Genomic DNA, 22,095 nt, shown 5'->3' with positions numbered 1-22,095 from the left:
TACAGTGCTTACTGTAATTGATCACAAACATTGGAGATACAAGGTAGTTCTGTATAACAAGCATTTTCATAAAATGACAGATATAACGCAATTGATAAATTATCAAATACCATTTATATTACGTGGGCCAAATTGGTTCTATTGCAATTGGTTTGAAATTGACAAGCAGAAAAAAGCTGTCTTTGGGAAAAAACAGTCAAGGTAAAGTAAGTAAGTAAGTAAGTTTATTGGCCAAGTATTCACATCCGCCCACAAGTAACAACATGACATACAGTGACAGTTACGAATGACTCAGAAAACACTAAATAATAATAAAACATTAATGATAAAACACCACAAAGGAAACATATCAAACACCCTTGTCTTCTAAGCTATGGGTAGTCATTGAAATTGCTAATGATCACTTTTATTGACATTTCGTAATAATACTCTATTAAAGAAAGTAACATGCAGCCTTATGCATGTAGTTTGAAGAAGGGTCTCAACCCGAAACGTCGCCTATTTCCTTCGCTCCATAGATGCTGCCTCACCCGCTGAGTTTCTCCAGCATTTCTGACTACCTTCGATATTCCAGCATCTGCAGTTCCTTCTTTAAAATGCAGCCTTCAGTGTTTTAGCTTGCAGTAACAAGATTTAAATTGTAGCTATTGAAATGATCTTTAGTTTTGATGGAGGGAAACATTGTTATGGTGAGCTTGAAACCCCTAACCCCCCTTTCTCCTAACAATTGCTTTATTGTGTTTTTTTTGGTCACATGAAGTTTCTTAGAAGTGTAGCTATTTCATTGGAAGAACCAACTGTGTTGGAAATCTGGGATAAGGACATATAATGTGGGAAATACGCAACAGATTGGGCAACATCTGTGGGGATAATAACAGAGTTAATATTCTGATGAAAGGTCATTGATCAAAAAAAATATTGCTTCTATTTCTATCCACTGCTACTGCTGACCTGTAGTCATAATTGCAACGCCACAATTGCTGCAGTGTCAATAATCAGCAATAATTACAGTCCATAAACTGCATACACTTTCAGATCACACAAAAGTTTCAGTTCACACATTGATGATCATTGGCAAAATCTTACTGCCCCAACAGCATCTATGATTCCCACACAGACTATGATGAACAAGGACAATCTGGACCAAAAGGCCTGTTTCTGTGATATGTGATTCTATGAATGGATAGCTATCAATCATTTACAGACACAGCTGTACATGAAAACAGCAACAAGGCAGAGTACTTAGTGTCTGTAATCAGCAACATGTTCCGACAGTGTGGATTGTAGGCAACATGTTACACTTCTCACCATGTCCTTCATCAGCAAGTTGGAGTCCATTATATGTCACAATGACATGAAATTACAATTCTTACAGTGTGTAAAGTCAGCAATAATCAATCAACCTTTATTGTCATCTTGCAAAGCAACAGTTGTACAGTGCAAAATGAGAAGACGTTTCCCAGGGAATACCAGAGCATCGCACATAATAACAATAAAAACAATTCAGTCCCTGATGAAACAGCTTAAATAGTTAAAAGCAGGTAAAACAGCAACAATAAATTACAGTAAGAACAGTCATTAAAATGTCCAGGGCAGCTGATTTGAGTGGCCAGTGCCAGAGTTATTAAATTGTCAGTGCAAAGCAGCAGAATCAGGTGGAGTGACTGTTTAGCAGCCTCACAGCCTGTGGCAGGAAGCTGTTTAGCAGTTTGGTATTCCCGGCTTTGATGCTGCGGTATCTCTTGCCTGATGGCAGGAGATCCAGGTGTGTGTGGAGGGGGTGCAGTTTGTCCTTAGCTATTCTCAGACCTTTTTTCAGACAGCGGCTCTGGAACAGTTCTTGTACCGAGGGTAGGGAGACGCCAATGATCCTCTCTGCTCCCCTCACTACCCTCTGCAGTGCCTTCCTGTCTGAGCAGTTGCAGTTCGAGTACCACGTGTTTATGCAGTACGTGAGTACAGACTCCACCGTGCCCCTGTAAAAAGTCCTGAGGATGTTGGTGGGCAGTGAGGCCTGTTTGAGTTTCCTCAGGTAGTGCAATCGCTGATGGGCCCGTTTGACAATCCCAGTGTTGTTCCTGGACCAGGTGAGACTGTCTGTAATTTGCACTACGAGGAACTTTATGCTCTCCACTCTCTCCACTGTGGTGCCACTGATGTTGAGGGGTGTGTGTTTTGGCTGCGACCTCCTGAAGTTGACAATCATCTCCGTTGTTTTGTCGACGTTTAATGCTAAATTGTTGTTGCCGCACCAGTCCACTAATTGTTTCACTTCCTCCCTGTACATTGATTCATCATCTCCGCTGATGAGTCCCACCACTGTTGTGTCATCTGCGAATTTTATGATCTTATTGTCCCTGAATCTGGCAGCACAGTCATGTGTGAGCAGTGTGAACAACAGCGGGCTGAGCACACAGCCTTGAGGGGAGCCGGTGCTCAGTGTGATCGAGCCCGAGGTGTTCTTGCTAACACGGCAATAATTTATGACTTATCTATAATTAGTGGCAGGTTACAATTCCTATAGTGTTGATGATCACAAATTTTACTTCGGAGTCACGCGAGTGACTACGTGAAGAAGCCCGCCAGGACGCATGCATGTCATATCGCTTTCACGCTTGCGAAACGACAGGCGGGGTGGAACGTTCCCCCGCAGCGGTAAGTTTGAAACCGCGACCTGCAGGTAAGTGATTTACTCTGCGGTAGTTTTTGTCCCCACGCTGTTTTTACACAGGGGGGGAAGCTGGACAAAATAGTGTCCACAAGTGCTGCGAGTAAAGCTGGCTGGGGAGGACCGCGAAGTTGCGGGAGCCAGCAGCAGCTGAACGCACAAGCCCCGTAAGGGATCAGCGGTGCCGACTTTTTGTCCCGCGCCAGCCAGAACACCACGGCCGGGCGGGAGACTATTCAGAATGGGGCCGTCGACTTTTGACAAGTCGAAAACGGAGGAGGCGGGGTGGAACAACGTTCCCCCGTAGCAACAATTTAAACCAGGACCTGCAGGTAAGAGCTGTGGTCTTTTTGTGTTTTCCCATGCTGACTACAGGTGGAGAAACCAACGGGCTGCGACAAAGCTGGTGAGGGAGGACCGCGGAGCAGCGGGCAGTCAGCAGCAGCCAGCGGCACTCGGATCACCGATAGTGGGATCAGCTGTGCCCGATGTCGCCTCCGCACCGGCCAGATCCACGCGGCCGGGCAGTAAGGCTAGACACAAAACAAACAAGGTCGTGGACTCAGAGGAGTCCGACTTTCAACAACCGCGGGCGGCCAGTGACCGAGAGCGCTGGAGCCGGATGGAGCGGTGTGTGGAGCATTTGCTCCAACGTGACAGACTCCAGGAGATGGAGTCGGGTCACTGTGGGCCCTATGATAAACCCACAGCAGTACCTCTTGAAGGGCTGCACAGTGCTTCTACCTCATCAGAGGGGAGCACTGCGGGTCAGTTCTGGGCTGACCTGGAAGAGGGGTCCGCAGAAGGAAAGACAAGTGTGCAAGGGGTGCAGGGACTGTGCAAACCTGGGACCACAAAACCACCAATACTATTGTTTGGAGGCAACCTATCGAAAAGTCAAGGAGCTCGATGAGGAAGCAAAAACCCTGGGACTAATAAAAGGGACTCCAACAAAAACCCACTACAGCCAAAGACAGTACCCCTACGCACCCACCAGCAGAACTGGTGAAAGCTCGAAGGCCCGGTACTCAAAATATGAGTCTTTTTAGGCCATGGCCCAGGCTGGCCTTCTTGGAAGATGCGGGGACCTCCAACGCCAACCAAACCGAAAATCCAGACACCAGCGCAACAACAGCAGCGAAGAACCTACAAAAAAGAAGTAAACCTGCCACTGGTAACTATGGAGGTAGGTGGGTCTGGTTCCCTACAAAATACAGGGAGCATGGAGGTTGGGGGGAGATTACACTCTTTTCTGAATGCATGGAGCATGTTAACAACCTATACTTACATCTTAAGCAGTATCCAGGGATATACAATAGAGTTTTAAGTACAGCCTCCAGTTCAACATATACCGAACCGAATGTTCGTGCTTTCTGATAAAGAAAAATCAAAAGCGCAAGCTGAACTGGAGCGGCTTTACGTAAAAGGTGTAATTGAGAAAACTCAACACGAACCATTAGAATTCGTGTCCAATATATTTACCAAAAACAAAAAAGATGGTGGTTGTCGCATCATCATAAAACTGACAAAATTGAATACATTTGTACAATATATTCACTTCAAAATGGAAATCTTTGTTACTGCTAAACAATTAATTTCCAAAGGTTACTTCATGGCCAGCATCGATTTAAAAGATGCTTACTATTCAGTGTCTATACGAGGTGACCACAGATGTTACTTAAAATTCAACTGGATGGGACAACTCTGGCAGTATAAAGCACTGCCAAATGGATAATCATCAGCCCCCAGGCTGTTCACAAAATTTTGAAACCAGCCCTAGCGTTTCTACGGAAACGTAAACACATGGTCATGGCATATTTAGATGACATACTCATTGTGGGCAAAACTTTGGAATTGGCCAAACAAACTGTAACAGCCACAAAACAGTTATTTGAAAAACTGGGATTTATTATCCATCCAGTTAAATCTAAACTAACGCCTTCCACTACTATGGACTATATGGGGTTCACCATTGACTCAGTTCACATGTCGGTGACTCTGCCTAAGGGAAAGGCTAGAGATTTAATAGAGGCTTGCAATAACCTCATTGACATCAGCAAACCATCCATCAGATTGGTAGCAAAAGTAATTGGCAAAATGGTGGCTGCCTTTCCAGCCACACAATTTGGACCTCTACATTACCAAAACTTACAGAGAGCAAAAATACAAGCACTCAAAATTAATGCAGGTCACTTTGACAGACCTATGAAACTACCAATCAAAGCTAAAATGGAACTAAAATGGTGGATAGATCTGGCTTTGTTCCAATCCAATCATTGTCAGTAACCCTTCCATGGTACTACAAACTGATGCCAGTGCACTTGGGTGGGGAGCCACCAATACCATCACCAGCTGTGGAGGTAGATGGACTGCTCAGGAGGCATCATTATTACTCACACTGGGCATAAACTACCTGGAAATGTTGGGTGCATTCCATGGCCTAAAGTCATATTGTACTGGGTCATACCACCATCATGTTAGACTACAGATAGACAATACCACTGTGGTAGCATACATTAACCACATGGGTGGAAACAAATCGACATCATGTGACAATCTGGCTAATACAATTTGGCAATGGTGTATCCAGAGAGATATTTGGATATCAGCCACTTACCTACCAGGAAGACTAAATTTAGTGGCAGACACCAGGTCACGCAAATTTAATGAAAACACCGAATGGATGTTGAATAAAAAAGTATTTGCTGATATTACAGCAAAGTATGGAACACCAGATATCGATCTATTCGCATCCAGACTTAACCACCAGTTATCAAATTATTTTTCATGGGAACCAGACCCTGGGGCAGCGGCGACAGCTGCATTGGGGGGAAATTGTTTATTCGTGTCCAAATTATGTTAACACAATTCCTCCTAGTCACCAAATCTGAGGAAGGACATTATTGCCATAGAGGGAGTGCAGAGAAGGTTCACCAGACTGATTCCTGGGATGTCAGGACTGTCTTATGAAGAAAGACTGGATAGACTTGGTTTATACTCTCTAGAATTTAGGAGATTGAGAGGGGATCTTATAGAAACTTACAAAATTCTTAAGGGGTTGGACAGGCTAGATGCAGGAAGATTTCTCCCGATGTTGGGGAAGTCCAGGACAAGGGGTCACAGCTTAAGGATAAGGGGGAAATCCTTTAAAACCGAGATGAGAAGAACTTTTTTCACACAGAGAGTGGTGAATCTCTGGAACTCCCTGCCACAGAGGGTAGTCGAGGCCAGTTCATTGGCTATATTTAAGAGGGAGTTAGATGTGGCCCTTGTGGCTAAGGGGATCAGAGGGTATGGAGAGAAGGCAGGTATGGGATACTGAGTTGGATGATCAGCCATGATCATATTGAATGGCGGTGCAGGCTCGAAGGGCCGAATGGCCTACTCCTGCACCTAATTTCTATGTTTCTATGTTACGCATTCCCTCCTTTCTGCCTCATCAGTCGGGTATTAAGGAAAATACAACAAGACTCTGCATCTGGTATTTTGGTAGTACCCGATTGGCCTACTCAACCATGGTATTAGAACCATGTATCACCATCCCACATAGACCAGATTTATTGCTACATCCCGTAACAAGGGATAGCCACCCATGCCATAAACATTTGAACTTATTAATTTGTAGAGTTTAAAAACACCTCTACTACAACTGGGACTGACGGACCGAACAATGAACATGATCTCGGCGGCCCAAAGACAGTCAACCAAAAAACAGTATCTGGTCTATATCAGGAAGTGGGAGATGTACTGCCATAAAAACAACATCACCTACAGAGACATGAACATCCCGTCTGTTCTGGAATATCTGGCAGGCCTCCACTATAATGAGGGGCTCAGTTACAGTGCCATCAACTGCGTCAGAAGTGCCCTATCGATTTACCTATGGTAGGGGACAGAGCGTTACTCTGTTAGGACTCACCCACTGGTAACAAAACTTATGAGGGGAATTTTTAATACTAATCCCCCAAGAACCAGGTACTCCCAAATATGGGATGCAAGTATTGTCCTGAAGATGCTCATGAATTGGTCTCCAGCAACAGCTCTGTCCCTACACAGACTGACATTAAAAACAGTCATGCTAATGGCATTGGTCATGGCACAGAGGGTACAGTCACTGCATAAACTAAGACTGGACAACATGACTTCCTCAACAGAAAATATTACGTTTCATATCTATGAGTTAGTAAAGCAGAACAGACAGGGATCAGCAGGCCTCAATATACAATTTAGGTCATACCCAACAGATGACCGTCTCTGTATAGTAAGACATCTGTCGTTATACATGGAGACAACGAAAATCCTAAGAGGCAATGAGAAGGCACTTTTGGTCAGCCACAAGCAACCACACAAAAGCGTGACGGTCCAGACCATCTCAAGATGGCTGAAACAGGTGCTAACACAGGCTGGGGTGGATACTAATATTTTTAAATCTCATTCCACCAGGGCTGCAGCTACATCGGCAGCGATACAGTTGGATGTACCAATGGACCAAATCCTCAAGGCAGCAGGATGGTCTGGGGAAAAAACATTCCAATTATTTTACAACAAACTAGTAATGAAACCTGGAACGTTTGCAGAAACAATTTTAAGTTCTGTAATTTAATTTAAACCCATAAAAAGGGGTTATAATTTTATGTTAACAAATTTTATGATTTCAATGTCGAATTCGTGTCCAAATTATGTTAACACAATTCCTCCTAGTCATCAAGGCAGACGTGATGCATGGACTTGTTTCCACGGCATGAAATCACAGAGCTTTAAAATCTTCACGTAGTCACTCACGTGACTCCGAAGTAAAATAGTAAGATTAAACGAGAACTTACCAGTTTGAAGTTTGATCTGTATTTTATGAGGAGTTACGATGAGGGATTATGTGCCCTCCGCTCCCACCCTTGATCATATACTTAACTGGTATCTCTTCTCTAATCTTACTATGTTTAGTCATTACAGTTATCTGTGATTTCACACCGCTGCTTTGAAGAATGACACGCATGCGTCCTGGCGGGCTTCTTCACGTAATCCCTCATCGTAACTCCTCATAAAATACAGATCAAACTTCAAACTGGTAAGTTCTCGTTTAATCTTACTATTAGTTTCTACTATAATGATATATTCAGTAATGTATTATGGCTCCTCCAGTGTCTTTGATTGCCAATCATTTACACTTGTTACAGATGTTATGGAGTAATTGAGCTATACAGCCCAGAAACAGGCCCGTTGGCCCACCTTGTCCATGCCAGCCATGTTAGCATTCTGGGCTAGTTATACTTGTTATATGGGCTAAGGGCCTGCATTTGGCCCATAGCCCTCTAAACTGTTGCTAATTATGTAGAATTCAGTAGCATGTTAAACTTCATAGTTCATCTAATAGGAAACTGTGTTAATGATCAAAGTTGCAGCTACTGTTTTATCCCTAATCTGCAGTAGAGATGTCCCTATAGTATCCTTTGGTGGCAACAGTTCATATGGTGCTTAAACAAGCAAGTCTATGCTTCATATCATCAGCAGGAAGTTGCCTCTGTATTGAATCTTCTTCTTCTTCAAGAAGAAGAACAATATACAGTTTGTACAGCGTCAGTAATTAGCCAAGAGACAAAGAGCGCAGTCTATTTGTACCATGTTAAAGCCACACAATGTATAAAATCAGCAAAAGGTTTCACAATCCATATCATTTTCAAAAAGCCACTTCCTAGAAGGCCATCCCTCAGTCTCCTATCCTCCAAGGTAATATAGTCTCAGCCTATCTAACAACTCCCTATAACTCAAGCTTGTAAGCTCAAGTACCCTTGTAAATACCTTCTTCACACTTTCCAACAGTGACATTATTTCTATAGCTTGGCGACCTGGACTATGTACTGTACTCTAAATACACTCCCCAATGGCTTGAATTTGCAATGATGTACAAATCCTTGCATATGTATATGTGACAACAAATGACTATTCCTATAAATCAATGACAAGTAATTCTTTCTACAATGTGTTTAATCTGCAGCAATTTACAATGTCTATACTCGACAATAAATCACAGAGACTAATTCTAAAAAGTTTGTTTTGCTAAATATTGTATTATTGGTAGCAAATTCACATCTGCTAATTATTGGCGACAGTATTGTTCTTACAATGTCTATAATTACTAACAAGTTACATTGCTACATTTTCTGCAATTGGGAACAAGTTCAAACAATGTTGATACAGTACTCTGTACAAAGTAACATTTCCTACAGTGTTGTTAATCGGCACCACACCGCAGTTCATAATGTATCTGTAATCAATAACAAGATACAGTTTCTAAAGGTTGATAATCAGCAACGAGTTACAGCTCATATGGGACCCAGAATCGTTCCTACTGTGCCTATAATTTCCAGTAATTTCCTTTTGCAAATGTGTCCAAAATTGGCAACAGATTAAAATTCATATTTTATAATCAGCAGTTGTAATCTCCTATAGTCTCTAAAATTGTTAAATATTTGTTATCTCTATAATGTCTATAATTCCCAATGGTTTACAGTTGTTAAAATGCTAAAATCAGCATCAAGTTAATGTGTCTATTATTGCAACATTACAAATCATACATTGTCTATAATAACACAATAACGCAGTTTCTATTATGGACAATATTACAGTTAATCAGTAACAGATAACAGTTTATGAAAAGTATATAATCAACAACCTATTGTCAAAACTATAGTGGCTGCTGTGTCAAAGATCAGCAGCAAACTATAGGGTTTATAATCTGTTTAAGAAGGAACTACAGATGCTGGAAAATCGAAGGTACACAAAAAAGCTGGAGAAACTCAGCGGGTGCAGCAGCATCTATGGAGCGAAGGAAAAAGGCAACGTTTCGGGCCGAAGCCCTTCTTCAGATTTATAATTTATATTCTGCATGGTTTATACAATCAAGCAGCAATACGTTCAGTTCCCATGGTGTCATTAACTGGCAAACACCCACAGGTTCTACAGTCTTGAATCAGCTAATGTTTTACTTCATACAATACCTATTATTAGCAAAGATGTGCAGTTGCTATGCCTTGTAGAATTGGCAACAATTTCCAGCTCATAAAATGTCAATAATCTGTAATGTTACATTTCCAGTAGTGCTTATGCCTGGCAAAATGCTACAGTTGCTATAATTTCCATAATTGGACTCAAATTAGAGTTGCTATGGTGTCAATAATTAGCAACAAATTGCTGCTCCTGTTGCATGAATAAACTACAAGATGTTACTGTCTATTTGACGCAGCAGCATTCTACAGTTCTTATTGGACGGGGAATAGTGCGTGAGCTGGACTTTGACAATAACACCAAAACATGGCGCCTCTTGCATGGTGGAATCAGTAGACTACTTCTGTACAATTTGCTAATCGGGATGTGTATGGCAATACTGGATTGTTTGTGAGGAATGACTTTCACTGTACCTTTGCACTTTGCACATGTGACTATAAAAGCACCATTGATACCAGCAAGCCATGCTTCTTACTTAGAGTTATAGAGCTGTACAACATGGAAACTGCCCCTTCGGCCCATCTTGTTCATACTGAACATACTGGCATTTTGGGCCCATTCCATTTGCCTGCATTTGGCCATAATCTTCCAAACTCTTCCGATCCATATATCTGTCCATATGTCTTTTAAAAGTCATAATAGTAGCTGCTTCCATGGCCTCCTCTAGCAGCTCATTCCAGATATGGACCATCCTCAGAGTGAAAACATTACCCCTCTGCTCCTTCTTAAACTCTCCTCTCACCTTAAACCCATACCCCCTAGTTTTAGAATCCTTTACCCAGGGAAAAAGACTCCAAGCATTCACTTTATCCATTCCCCTCATGATCAATGAAGTCACGCTGCAGCTCCGGGCAGCACAGTGGTGCAGAGGTAGATTTACTTCCTTACAGCACCAGAGACCTAGGTTCAATCCTGACAATGGGTGCTGTCTGTACAGAGTTTGTACCTTCTCCCCGTGAGTGCGTAAGTTTTCTCTGGGTGCTCTGGTTTCCTCCCACATTCCAAAGACGTGCAAATTTGCAGGTTATTGGCTTCTGTAAATTGTCCCTAGTGTGCAGGATAGTGCTAGTGTACGGGGAAATCACTGGTTGTTGTGGCCTCAGTGGATCAAAGGACCTGTTTCCACGTTGTATCTCTAAAATTAAAAAATCTAAAACTTTAACCTCCTATGCTCCGAAGAGAGAAGTCCCAGTGTCTCCAACCTTTCCCTAGAAGTCAAGACCGCAAGCCCAGATAATGTACTGGTGAATCTCTTCTGCATCCTTTCCAGCTTAATGACATCCTTCCAGTAACTGGGCAACTAGAACAACACACAATACCCCAAGCATGTTCTCATCAATGACTTAAATTGGCAACAATGTACAAATCTTAACATAAGATCATAAATGATAGGAGCGATATTAGGCCATTCAGCCTATCAAGTCTACTCTGCCATTCAATCATGGCTGATCTATCTCTCCCTGCTAACCTCATTCTCCTGCCTTTTAGTTTACTTTAGAAATACAGTGTGGAAACAGGCCCTTCGGCTCACCGGGTCCGTACCGACGAGCAATCCCTGCATATTAACACTATCCTACACACATTAGGAAGGATTTTTTAATTTACAGTTACCAAGCCAATTAATCTACAAAAGATTTTTGAGTGTGGGAGGAAACCAAAGATCTCAAAGAAAACCCACATGGTCACAGGGAGAATGTACAAACTCCATACAGACTATCCCCATAACCTCTGACACCTGTACTAATCATCTCTGCCTTAAATATATCCACTGACTTGGCCTCCACATGCTTCTGTGACAAAGAATTCCACAATTTATAGTGTATAGTTGCCAAAAAAAATTACTATTCCTATAAATCAATGATTAGTAAATATTCCTATGGTGCCTTTAATCTGTTGCAGTTTACAGTTTCTACAGAATCTGTTAAGCTACAATGCATCGGAAGATCTTACTGTGTAGGCAGAAAACGCTAGTGGGAGTTGTGTACAGGCCACCTAACAGTAGTAGTGGAGTTGGGGATGGCATCAAACAGGAAATTAGAAATGCGTGCAACAAAGGTAAAACAGTTATAATGGGTGATTTCAATCTACATATAGATTGGGTGAATCAAATTGGCAAGGGTGCTGAGGAAGAGGATTTCTTGGGATGTATACGGGATAGTTTTCTAAACCAACATGTAGAGGAACCAACGAGAGAGCAGGCTATTCTAGACTGGGTATTGAGTAATGAGGAAGGGTTAGTTAGCAGTCTTGTTGTGCGTGGCCCCTTGGGCAAGATTGGCCATAATATGGTTGAAACATAGAAACATAGAAATTAGGTGCAGGAGTAGGCCATTCGGCCCTTCGAGCCTGCACCGCCATTCAATATGATCATGGCTGATCATCCAACTCAGTATCCCGTACCTGCCTTCTCTCCATACCCTCTGATCCCCTTAGCCACAAGGGCCACATCTAACTCCCTCTTAAATATAGCCAATGAACTGGCCTCGACTACCCTCTGTGGCAGAGAGTTCCAGAGATTCACCACTCTCTGTGTGAAAAAAGTTCTTCTCATCTCGGTTTTAAAGGATTTCCCCCTTATCCTTAAGCTGTGACCCCTTGTCCTGGACTTCCCCAACATCGGGAGCAATCTTCCTGCATCTAGCCTGTCCAACCCCTTAAGAATTTTGTAAGTTTCTATAAGATCCCCTCTCAATCTCCTAAATTCTAGAGAGTATAAACCAAGTCTATCCAGTCTTTCTTCATAAGACAGTCCTGACATCCCAGGAATCAGTCTGGTGAACCTTCTCTGCACTCCCTCTATGGCAATAATGTCCTTCCTCAGATTTGGAGACCAAAACTGTACGCAATACTCCAGGTGTGGTCTCACCAAGACCCTGTACAACTGCAGTAGAACCTCCCTGCTCCTATACTCAAATCCTTTTGCTATGAAAGCTAACATACCATTCGCTTTCATCACTGCCTGCTGCACCTGCATGCCCACTTTCAATGACTGGTGTACCATGACACCCAGGTCTCGCTGCATCTCCCCTTTTCCTAGTCGGCCACCATTTAGATAATAGTCTGCTTTCCTGTTTTTTCCACCAAAATGGATAACCTCACATTTATCCACATTATACTGCATCTGCCAAACATTTGCCCACTCACCCAGCCTATCCAAGTCACCTTGCAGTCTCCTAGCATCCTCCTCACAGCTAACACTGCCCCCCGTTCTTCATTAGGATGGAGAGTGACATTGTTAATTCAGAAACAAGGGTCCTGAACTTAAAGAAAGGTAACTTTGAGGGTATGAGACGTGAATTGGCCAAGATAGACTGGCAATTGATTCTTAAAGGGTTGACGGTGGATATGCAATGGAAGGCACTTAAAGACTGCATGGATGAACTACAACAATTGTTCATCCCAGTTAGGCAAATGAATAAATCAGGGAAGGTAGGGCATCTGGGGATAACAAGGGAAATCAGGGATAGTATCAAAACAAAAGATGAAGCATACAAATTAGCCAGAAAAGCAGCCTACCAGAGGACTGGGAGAAATTCAGACCAGCAGAGGAGGACAAAGGCTTAATTAGGAAAGGGAAAATAGATTATGAAAGAAAACTGGCAGGGAACATAAAAACTGACTGCAAAAGTTTTTTATAGATATGTGAAGAGAAAAAGATTAGTTAAAACAAATGTAGGTCCCTTGCAGTCAGAAACAGGTGAATTGATCATGGGGAACAAAGACATGGCAGACCAATTGAATAACTACTTTGGTTCTGTCTTCACTAAGGAAGACATAAATAATCTGCCGGAAATAGCAGGGGACCGGGGGTCAAATGAGATGGAGGAACTGAGTGAAATCCAGGTTAGTTGGGAAGTGATGTTAGGTAAATTGAATGGATTAAAGGCCAATAAATCCCCAGGGCCAGATAGGCTGCATTCCAGAGTACTTAAGGAAGTAGCCGCAGAAATAGTGGATGCATTAGTGATCATTTTCAAAACTCTTTAGATTCTGGAGTAGTTCTTGAGGATTGGAGGGTAGCTAATGTAACTCCACTTTTTAAAAAAGGGAGGGAGAGAGAAAACGGGGAATTACAGACCAGTTAGTATAACATCGGTAGTGGGGAAACTGCTAGAGTAAGTTATTAAAGATGGGATAGCAGCACATTGGAAAGTGGTGAAATCATTGGGCAAAGTCAGCATGGAATTATGAAAGGTAAATCATGTCAGACGAATCTTATAGAATTTTTTGAGGATGTAACTAGGGATACTCGAGTGGATAAGGGAGAACCAGTGGATGTGTTATAGCTGGACTTTCAGAAGGCTTTCAACAAGGTCCCACATAAGAGATTAGTATACAAACTTAAAGCACACAGTATTTGGGGGTTCAGTATTGATGTGGATAGAGAACTGGCTGGCAGACAGGAACCAAGTGTAGGAGTAAACGGGTCCTTTTCACAATAGCAGGCAGTGACTAGTGGGGTACTGCAAGGCTCAGTGCTGGGACCCCAGCTATTTACAATATATATTAATGATTTGGACGAGGGAATTGAATGCAACATCTCCAAGTTTGCGGATGACACAAAGCTGGGGGGCAGTGTTAGCTGTGAGGAGGATGCTAGGAGGCTGCAAGGTGACTTGGATAGGCTGGGTGAGTGGGCAAATGCATGGCAGATGCAGTATAATGTGGATAAATGTGAGGCTATCCACTTTGGTGGCAAAAACAGGAAAGTAGACTATTATCTGAATGGTGGCCGATTAGGAAAAGGGGAGATACAACGAGACCTGGGTGTCATGGTACACCAGTCATTGAAAGTAGGCATGCAGGTGCTGCAGGCAGTGAAGAAAGCGAATGGTATGTTAGCATTCATAGCAAAAGGATTTGAGTATAGGAGCAGGGAGGTTCTACTGCAGTTGTACAGGGTCTTGGTATGACCACACCTGGAGTATTGCGTACAGTTTTGGTCTCCTAATCTGAGGAAAGACATTCTTGCCATAGAGGGAGTACAGAGAAGTTTCACCAGACTGATTCCTGGGATGTCAGGACTTTCATATGAAGAAAGACTGGATAGACTCGGCTTGTACTCACTAGAATTTAGAAGATTGAGGGGGGGATCTTATAGAAACTTACAAAATTCTTAAGGGGTTGGACAGGCTAGATGCAGGAAGATTGTTCCCGATGTTGGGGAAGTCCAGAACAAGGGGTCACAGTTTAAGGATAAGGGGGAAATATTTTAGGACCGAGATGAAAAAAACATTTTTCACACAGAGAGTGGTGAATCTCTGGAATTCTCTGCCACAGAAGGTAGTTGAGGCCAGTTCATTGGCTATATTTAAGAGGGAGTTAGATGTGGCCCTTGTGGCTAAAGGGATCAGGGGGTATGGAGAGAAGGCAGGTACAGGATACTGAGTTGTATGATCAGCCATGATCATATTGAATGGCGGTGCAGGCTCGAAGGGTCGAATGGCCTACTCCTGCACCTATTTTCTATGTTTCTATGTTTCTAATGGACTCCTGTATAAATGACAGTTGCTATAGGATCTATAATCAGCAATGCCACATACTTATAGTATCTATAATGTCGACAAGGCACTGTGCATATAAATAACAATCAGTTTCTTGGGTATCTATAATCAGAAATGAATAATGGTCCTTACATTGTCTACAATTAAAGTTCGCTCTTACAAATGTTATAATTTATTAATTTTCCTGCAGTTTCTACAATCATAAGTTGCAATTCTGAGAATGTCTGTGTGGAAAAATAATTTATGGTTCCGACAGTTTATTTGACAAGTTACAGGTCTTAGATTAACTTGTTTCCTGCAAGAGTTTTGTAATCCACACCGTCATTCCTGCAGTGTCTAAAATCAGCAACAAGTGAGTTTCCCCATGCTACACGGCAACAGATCTCTACGATCAACTTCAGTGAGTAGCAATAGTTGAAATAATCATCAATGCAAAGATTCTGCAGTTTGTTTTGATATCAATCCCTGTATTAACTAAAATTATTCATAAGACCATGTGATAGGAGTAGAATTAGGCCATTCGGCCCATCAAGTCTACCCCGCCATTCAGTCATGGCTGATCTATCTCTCCCTCCTAACCCTATTCTCCTGCTTTCTCCCTATAACCTCTGACACCCATACTAATGTCGCCTAATTATAGGAAGGATGTCAACAAAATAGAGAGAGTACAGAGGAGATTTACTAGAATGTTGCCTGGGTTTCAGCAACTAAGTTACAGAGAAAGGTTGAATAAGTTAGGGCTTTATTCTTTGGAGCGCAGAAGGTTAAGGGGGGACTTGATAGAGGTCTTTAAATTGATGAGAGGGATAGACAGAGTTGACGTGGATAAGCTTTTCCCACTGAGAGTAGGGAAGATTCAAACAAGGGGACATGACTTGAGAATTAAGGGACAGAAGTTTAGGGGTAACTTGTGGGGAAACTTCTTTACTCAGAGAGTGGTGGCTGTGTGGAATGAGCTTCCAGTGAAGGTGGTGGAGGCAGGTTCGTTTTTATCATTTAAAAATAAATTGGATAGTTATATGGACGGGAAAGGAATGGAGGGTTATGGTCTGAGCGCAGGTATATGGGACTAGGGGAGAATACGTGTTCGGCACGGACTAGAAGGGTCGAGATGGCCTGTTTCCGTGCTGTAATTGTTATATGGTTATAATCAAAAATCTATCTATCTCTGCCTTAAATATACCCACTGACTTGGCCTCCACCACCTTCTGTGGCAAAAGTTAGAATGTCACGTTAGAATTGCTGCAGCATCTATAATCAATCATTTATTGCTTACGTTTTGCATTACAATGATTGAAGTGACAATAATTAGCACCATGTTACAATCCCAAGAAATATTAATCAACATAATTGTTCAGTTTCTATAATTAGCATTGCTACAATTATTAAAATGTCTATACTCAGATTATAGAATTGCATGGATTTTCAGCTACAGTTTCTACATGCCTAAACTGAGCTACCATCCCAACAATATCCATAGTCATCTACTATTTCCAGCACCATCAGTTACTAGAATCAGAAACAGGTCGAGTCCTTGTATTTGATGTTATTGTTACTGACAGCAATATTAGGTCTCTTTTGATGCATATAATCTGTATCTGAAGATAGACACAAAATGCTGGAGTAACTCAGCAGGTCAGGCAGCATCTCTGGAGAAAAGGAATAGGTGACGTTTCAGGATGAGACGGTCTGAAGAAGGGCCTCGACCTGAAATGTCACCGATTCCTTTTCTCCAGAGATGCTGCCTGACCCGCTAGTTTACTTCAGCAATTTATATCTATCTCAGAGTAAACCAGCATCTGCAGTTCCTTCCTACACGTAATCTGTATCTGGTTATGTTTCTCAGTCCGTGCTACCATTCAGCATCTAAAATGGACATGTCGCGGAGTCTATGACCAGCAATATATTATACTCCGTACCATGTCAACATTCAGAAATAGGTTATTTCTTACAATGTTTTGTAATGAAAGACACTTTTCATGCTGTATCAATTACTGAGTTGCAGTCGCAATATGCGCAACAACTTACTCTTCTTACAGTGTCTACTTTACACAGCAATGTGGTTTATAATCATTGACTACTGTGTCTGTTGACAGCAACAAATTGCACTTCATAGGTTGGTGACAATTTAGAACAGGTGATGGCCATTGCAGTGTTGACATTGTGAAAATAGTCATTCAGAAGGTTGATACCCTCTGAAGAGAAAGATAAATTACTCCAGGAATGAGAAGGGAACTTGAAGAGATTGGAATTGCCCCCTTTAGAACTGAGTAGATCAGAAAGAACCCAATAGCAGTTTTCAACAACACATATGGTGTTGGGTAAAGAGATATCAATGCTGACTTGCTTGATTTAACATCCCATATAATTTTGAACACACCTGCTACGTTTATCTCTGTTCTACTCTGATCCAAGGGGAACAATTACAATTACATTAAATCCCTCCTCCACTCTGATGCAATCCCATTCAATTTTCCGTTTCCTCTCTCGAAGATTATCACAACATTCTCTTGGTTTAAAAGTCATCGGCGAAACTGCAAACTAAAACGTGATTGTTTCCCACTGTGATCCGGAACGCATTTTCTGATGGAGTGCTGGGAAAAAATCGATTCCATGCGAACTTCAACAATATTCAAAGTAATGAAATAGCTGACAAATGTGACTTCCAGAGAAATAGAGTGGGGGAGGAGGGTAAAGGCTTCAGAACTACTTGGACATATTTCAAAGAGGCAAACAGAACAGTTTCAAAGACCGAATAACTTCATTCGGAATTGTAATATTCCGACTACATTCATTATAACTCCCATATTTTCTGTCATCCGAAAACGAATTCCGGTCCACACACTACAGCCAATCGGAACATATGAGTTTATACAGTCTTTATCCGGTAATAATTAGTCTTTGCAGTGCCCACAGTCCATAATTACAATCCCTTGGTGTATACAATCCCAGTGAAATTACACTTGATTTAGTCCGATTCATATCACAGACCAATTACAATGTTTGGATCTGAATCAAACACAAATCCGCACAGTCTTTCCCAAACGAAACACAATAGAATAAATCTATAAACTTGTTTGCAGTAGAAATGTTCGAGGTTCAGTGATAGTGTCGAGATCTACGCTGCCTCATTGCCGGGTACCATTGAAGTCCTTCATTGTGGCTCCCATTAACACTGGCATTCGCTAATAATGTAGGGCGCACCCAGTGATGGCAAGGTCGTTTCAATTCAGAAACCCAAAGTGCCATTCATCTGATAAATGAAACCCAGACCTATTTCTGCCTGAAGAAGGTAAACAGTCAGTGAATGAACCTCTGGCTTTATTTTTTAGCAGTGAGTGTGATATTACAGAGTCCGGTGCAAAAACTTTCCAACGACCCCAGCTACAGTTACGAAGCTACATAGACGCAAAGGGGACAAATGGTCGGAAATTGCGGTCCTTGTTATTTTCCCGTCTAACACAACCGTGTTCGTAATCGTTCATCTTAATTATTGTTTTGCATTAAACATGGTTTAAAAGTTATCCATCACTAGATTAGACGAAATCATATCGTGTGTTACTCTACAGAGCAGTTTTGTTGGTGACAAACAAAATAGAAGAGAGTAATTTCAACATCAGCTTCCAAAAATTCGAGGGAGAACGTGTCTTCCGCAGCCTCTGTCAGAGTGGGGATGAGGGTAGGGGCCGATATGGTCCTGATAAGCTCCGGGCTCTCCTGTATCCCAGGGACACTCCGCGCCCTGCCGTTTGGCCACCGGTGCCCTCGACTTACCCACCACGGTCAACAGCATGTTGTCCAACATCAGCGCGATGAAGACGATGAGAAGGATCAGTTTCCGAGACTGCCGGCCCTCCCTTAACCAGCGCAAGAAACTAAACTCTCTCAGGCTCTCCAATGCACCCATTGTTCCCGGCGCTCACACAGTAACTTCTGGATGCAAAAAAAAGCATAAACAACCATTGATTAACATCACTCACCCATGCCTGCGAATAATGCTAACATGTCAAGCTGCACTTTTATATAACATTCATATACGTTAAAGCAACTTAAAAAAACCCCCCTTTGATTACAAAATTGCTGCTTTCAAAGAAAAATCGAATACCTTATTTGACAGTGTATGCCGAGTGGCCAGTCCAGCGTTGCCCACTCCCCTCTGCAGTGCACTGTGTGAAAGTGACTTCAGTCTCGCTGGCTCCGGCTTGGAAGGGGCGTCTTGCGACCAGGAGCTAGGTCGGTCGAGAGCTTCTCCTCGGCGCTGCGGTGACTCTCGCCGCCTGTGTCTTGTCGGCATGCGAGTCAGAGGCTTGATAAAGCGCGCAAGGGTGTGATTATCCCCAGCCCACCGGCCAATCCGCTGCCTTTCTGACTTTCGCCCCCTCTACCCCATGTAGGAAATTAAAGTTCACACGTTCGGTTTTATTTTCGTGCACCAGCATCTCGAACAAACCCTGACCAGAAGCCAAAGGATAACTTGAAGTTTAAGGCGAGAGGGGAATGATTTAATAAGAAACTAAACTGAGGGGCAACTTTTCCCACCTAGGAAAAGGTGGGGGCGATACGGTAAGGGCAATCAGAGGAAACATAGAAACATGAAAAAATAGGTACAGGAGTAGGCCATTCGGCCCTTCGAGCCAGCACCGTCATTCAATATGATCATGGCTGATCATCTAAGATCAGTATCCTAAATTAGTTGGGGTAGGTACATTTAAAATACCATTAGATAGGTAAAGGAACAATAAATGTTTTGAGGGATTGTCTGAATCCTGTTTGAAGAAGGGTTTCTGCCTGAAACGTTGTCTATTTCCTTCGCTCCATAGATGCTGCTGGACCCACTGAGTTTCTCCAACACTTTTCTCTACCTAATGTTTTGAGGGACATGGACTAGGCACAGGCAAATGGGATGGGTTTGGATGGAGCATGTTGGTAAGCATGGACAAGTTGGGCTGAGGGGCCTGTTTCTGAGCTGTATGTCTCTATGACTATAAATGGCTTTGAAACAACTTATGTGCATCACATAGAACGAGTATGTTAAATTAAGGAATCCAATATTTTTTGCAATGTGACCTCTAGAAATAATTTTTGGCGACACATAAACTTGATTTATGTTAAATTATCGTTTTGTTATAGTTTTCCCCGCTGACTTCAAATATAACATGTGGAGCAAAACTTCTCATTTAACAACTGTCCACATGACGCTCATCATGGGAGATTAAATTGACTTGAGATCCAAAATTATCTAGTCTACGTTTGATTCTATTTTTATTTTATATTCCATATGTATATCGATATACCTTAATTGGACCAAGCTTGGCTCAATCATACGGTATGGATACGGGCTCTTTGGTCCAACTCTTACATGCCAACCAAGTTGCCTATATCATCAGTTTGCCTGCATTTGCCCAATGCCATTAGTCTTAATCCCATTAAACCTTTCCTATCCATATATCTGTCCAAATGCCTTTTAAAATGATATGATGGCAGTTAATTGTACCTGCCTCAAACACTTCCTTTTCAGCTTGTTTCGTATACCACCACCCTCCGTGGAAAAGTTGTCCCTCAGGTGCATGTTAAATCTTTCCCTGTCACCCTAAACATATGCCCTCTCGCTCTTGATTCCCCAACCCCTGGAAAAAGGACTAAAATATCTTCCTGTAACACAATCTCTTAAATTCTGGCAATTTCCTTGTAAATATTTTCTGCACTCTTTGTAGCTTAATGCCATATTTTCTATAGTTGGGTGACCAATATTGAACACAAACCAGCTAAGTGCAGCTTTGCTTAATTTCTTGTATGTCCCTCACTGTTCTGTTAAAATAAATAATGAAGACTAAAGAACAATTCCAGTCACCAACGATGTTGGCAAAAGGCCACATGTAATTTTTATTTGGGTGGGTAACTTGCTGTGTCTAGTTTTTCTGACCATGGGATGAACATAATCTTATCTAATCTTCAATTGCATTAATTTCTTGTTGATGCATCTTTGTGACTTATGATAAACATTTGCACAGTAACTTCCTGTCAACCAACAAGAGAATGAAGAAATAGTTCAGAAATCATCTGTACAGACAGGCTAATAATCAGTCTTGGGATCACTGTTTGTCTCTTCACGAATGCTGTCTGATCAACTAAGCATTCCCAATATTTCTGATTGTCTTCCATATTGGCAGCACAGTGGCAAAGCTAGTCGAGCTGTTAGCTTATAACGCCAGAGACCCGGTTCAATCCTGAACTCGGGTGCTGTTTGTGTGGAATTTCTACATTCTCCCTGAGACCAAGTGGGTTTCGTCCCATATCCAACCCGAAAGACATGCAAGTTTGTAGGTTAATTGGCTACTGTAAATTGCCCCAATGTGTAAAAGGAGTGAATATGAAAAATGGGATAACAGAACTTGTGTGAATGGTTAAGAAGGAACTGCAGATGCTGGAAAATCGAAGGTAGACAAAATTGCTGGAGAAACTCAGCAGGTAAGGCAGCATCTGTGGTGTGAATGGTGATCGATGGTCAGAGTGAAGGGCCTGTTTCCATGATGCATCTATCAATCAATCATCAATCTCCAGTCCATGTAATATTTTACCTGCATATGCAAAGAGAGCAGTACTCTTTAAAGAGAAGCTGGAATCAAAGGCAGGAAAAGCAACTGTAAATTGCCTTAACTCTTAAAAATCGGTTATGAACTCAGTAGCGAATGGACAAGGATATTTTTTAAAAGGGAAAGAAAAATTGAACTGAGATAATGTAGACCAAAATGAATAATGGAAAACACATTTTAAAAAATTGCATCATTAAATAAAAATATTGGCCTGGACTGTAGGTGATATAAAGTTGAACTCCTTCTTACTGAGATTTACTGATTAAAATGGGAACCATCCCTCGGATCCTGTGCAGGTTAGACCTTGAGCAGAATCTACAAAACCATT

General features: G+C 42.0%; 1 protein-coding gene across 1 annotated transcript in view; it reads right to left on the bottom strand.

Moving 5' to 3' along the window:
- Positions 1 to 19,440, bottom strand: part of slc18a2 (solute carrier family 18 member A2) — a 63,936-nt gene extending 44,496 nt beyond the window's left edge. Inside the window, exons 1-2 of the mRNA XM_033033956.1 lie at positions 19,280 to 19,440; positions 18,949 to 19,107 (exon numbers count right to left, since the gene is read on the bottom strand). Of these exons, the coding sequence (XP_032889847.1) occupies positions 18,949 to 19,081 (133 nt within the window). The 5' untranslated portion in view covers positions 19,082 to 19,107; positions 19,280 to 19,440. The remainder of the gene's footprint in view (positions 1 to 18,948; positions 19,108 to 19,279) is intronic.
- Between the last annotated feature and the right edge of the window lie 2,655 nt (positions 19,441 to 22,095).

Source organism: Amblyraja radiata, chromosome 15, assembly GCF_010909765.2.
Source record: "Amblyraja radiata isolate CabotCenter1 chromosome 15, sAmbRad1.1.pri, whole genome shotgun sequence".
Classification (NCBI taxonomy): Eukaryota; Metazoa; Chordata; class Chondrichthyes; order Rajiformes; family Rajidae; genus Amblyraja; species Amblyraja radiata.
This window is presented reverse-complemented; position numbering and strand designations above follow the sequence as displayed.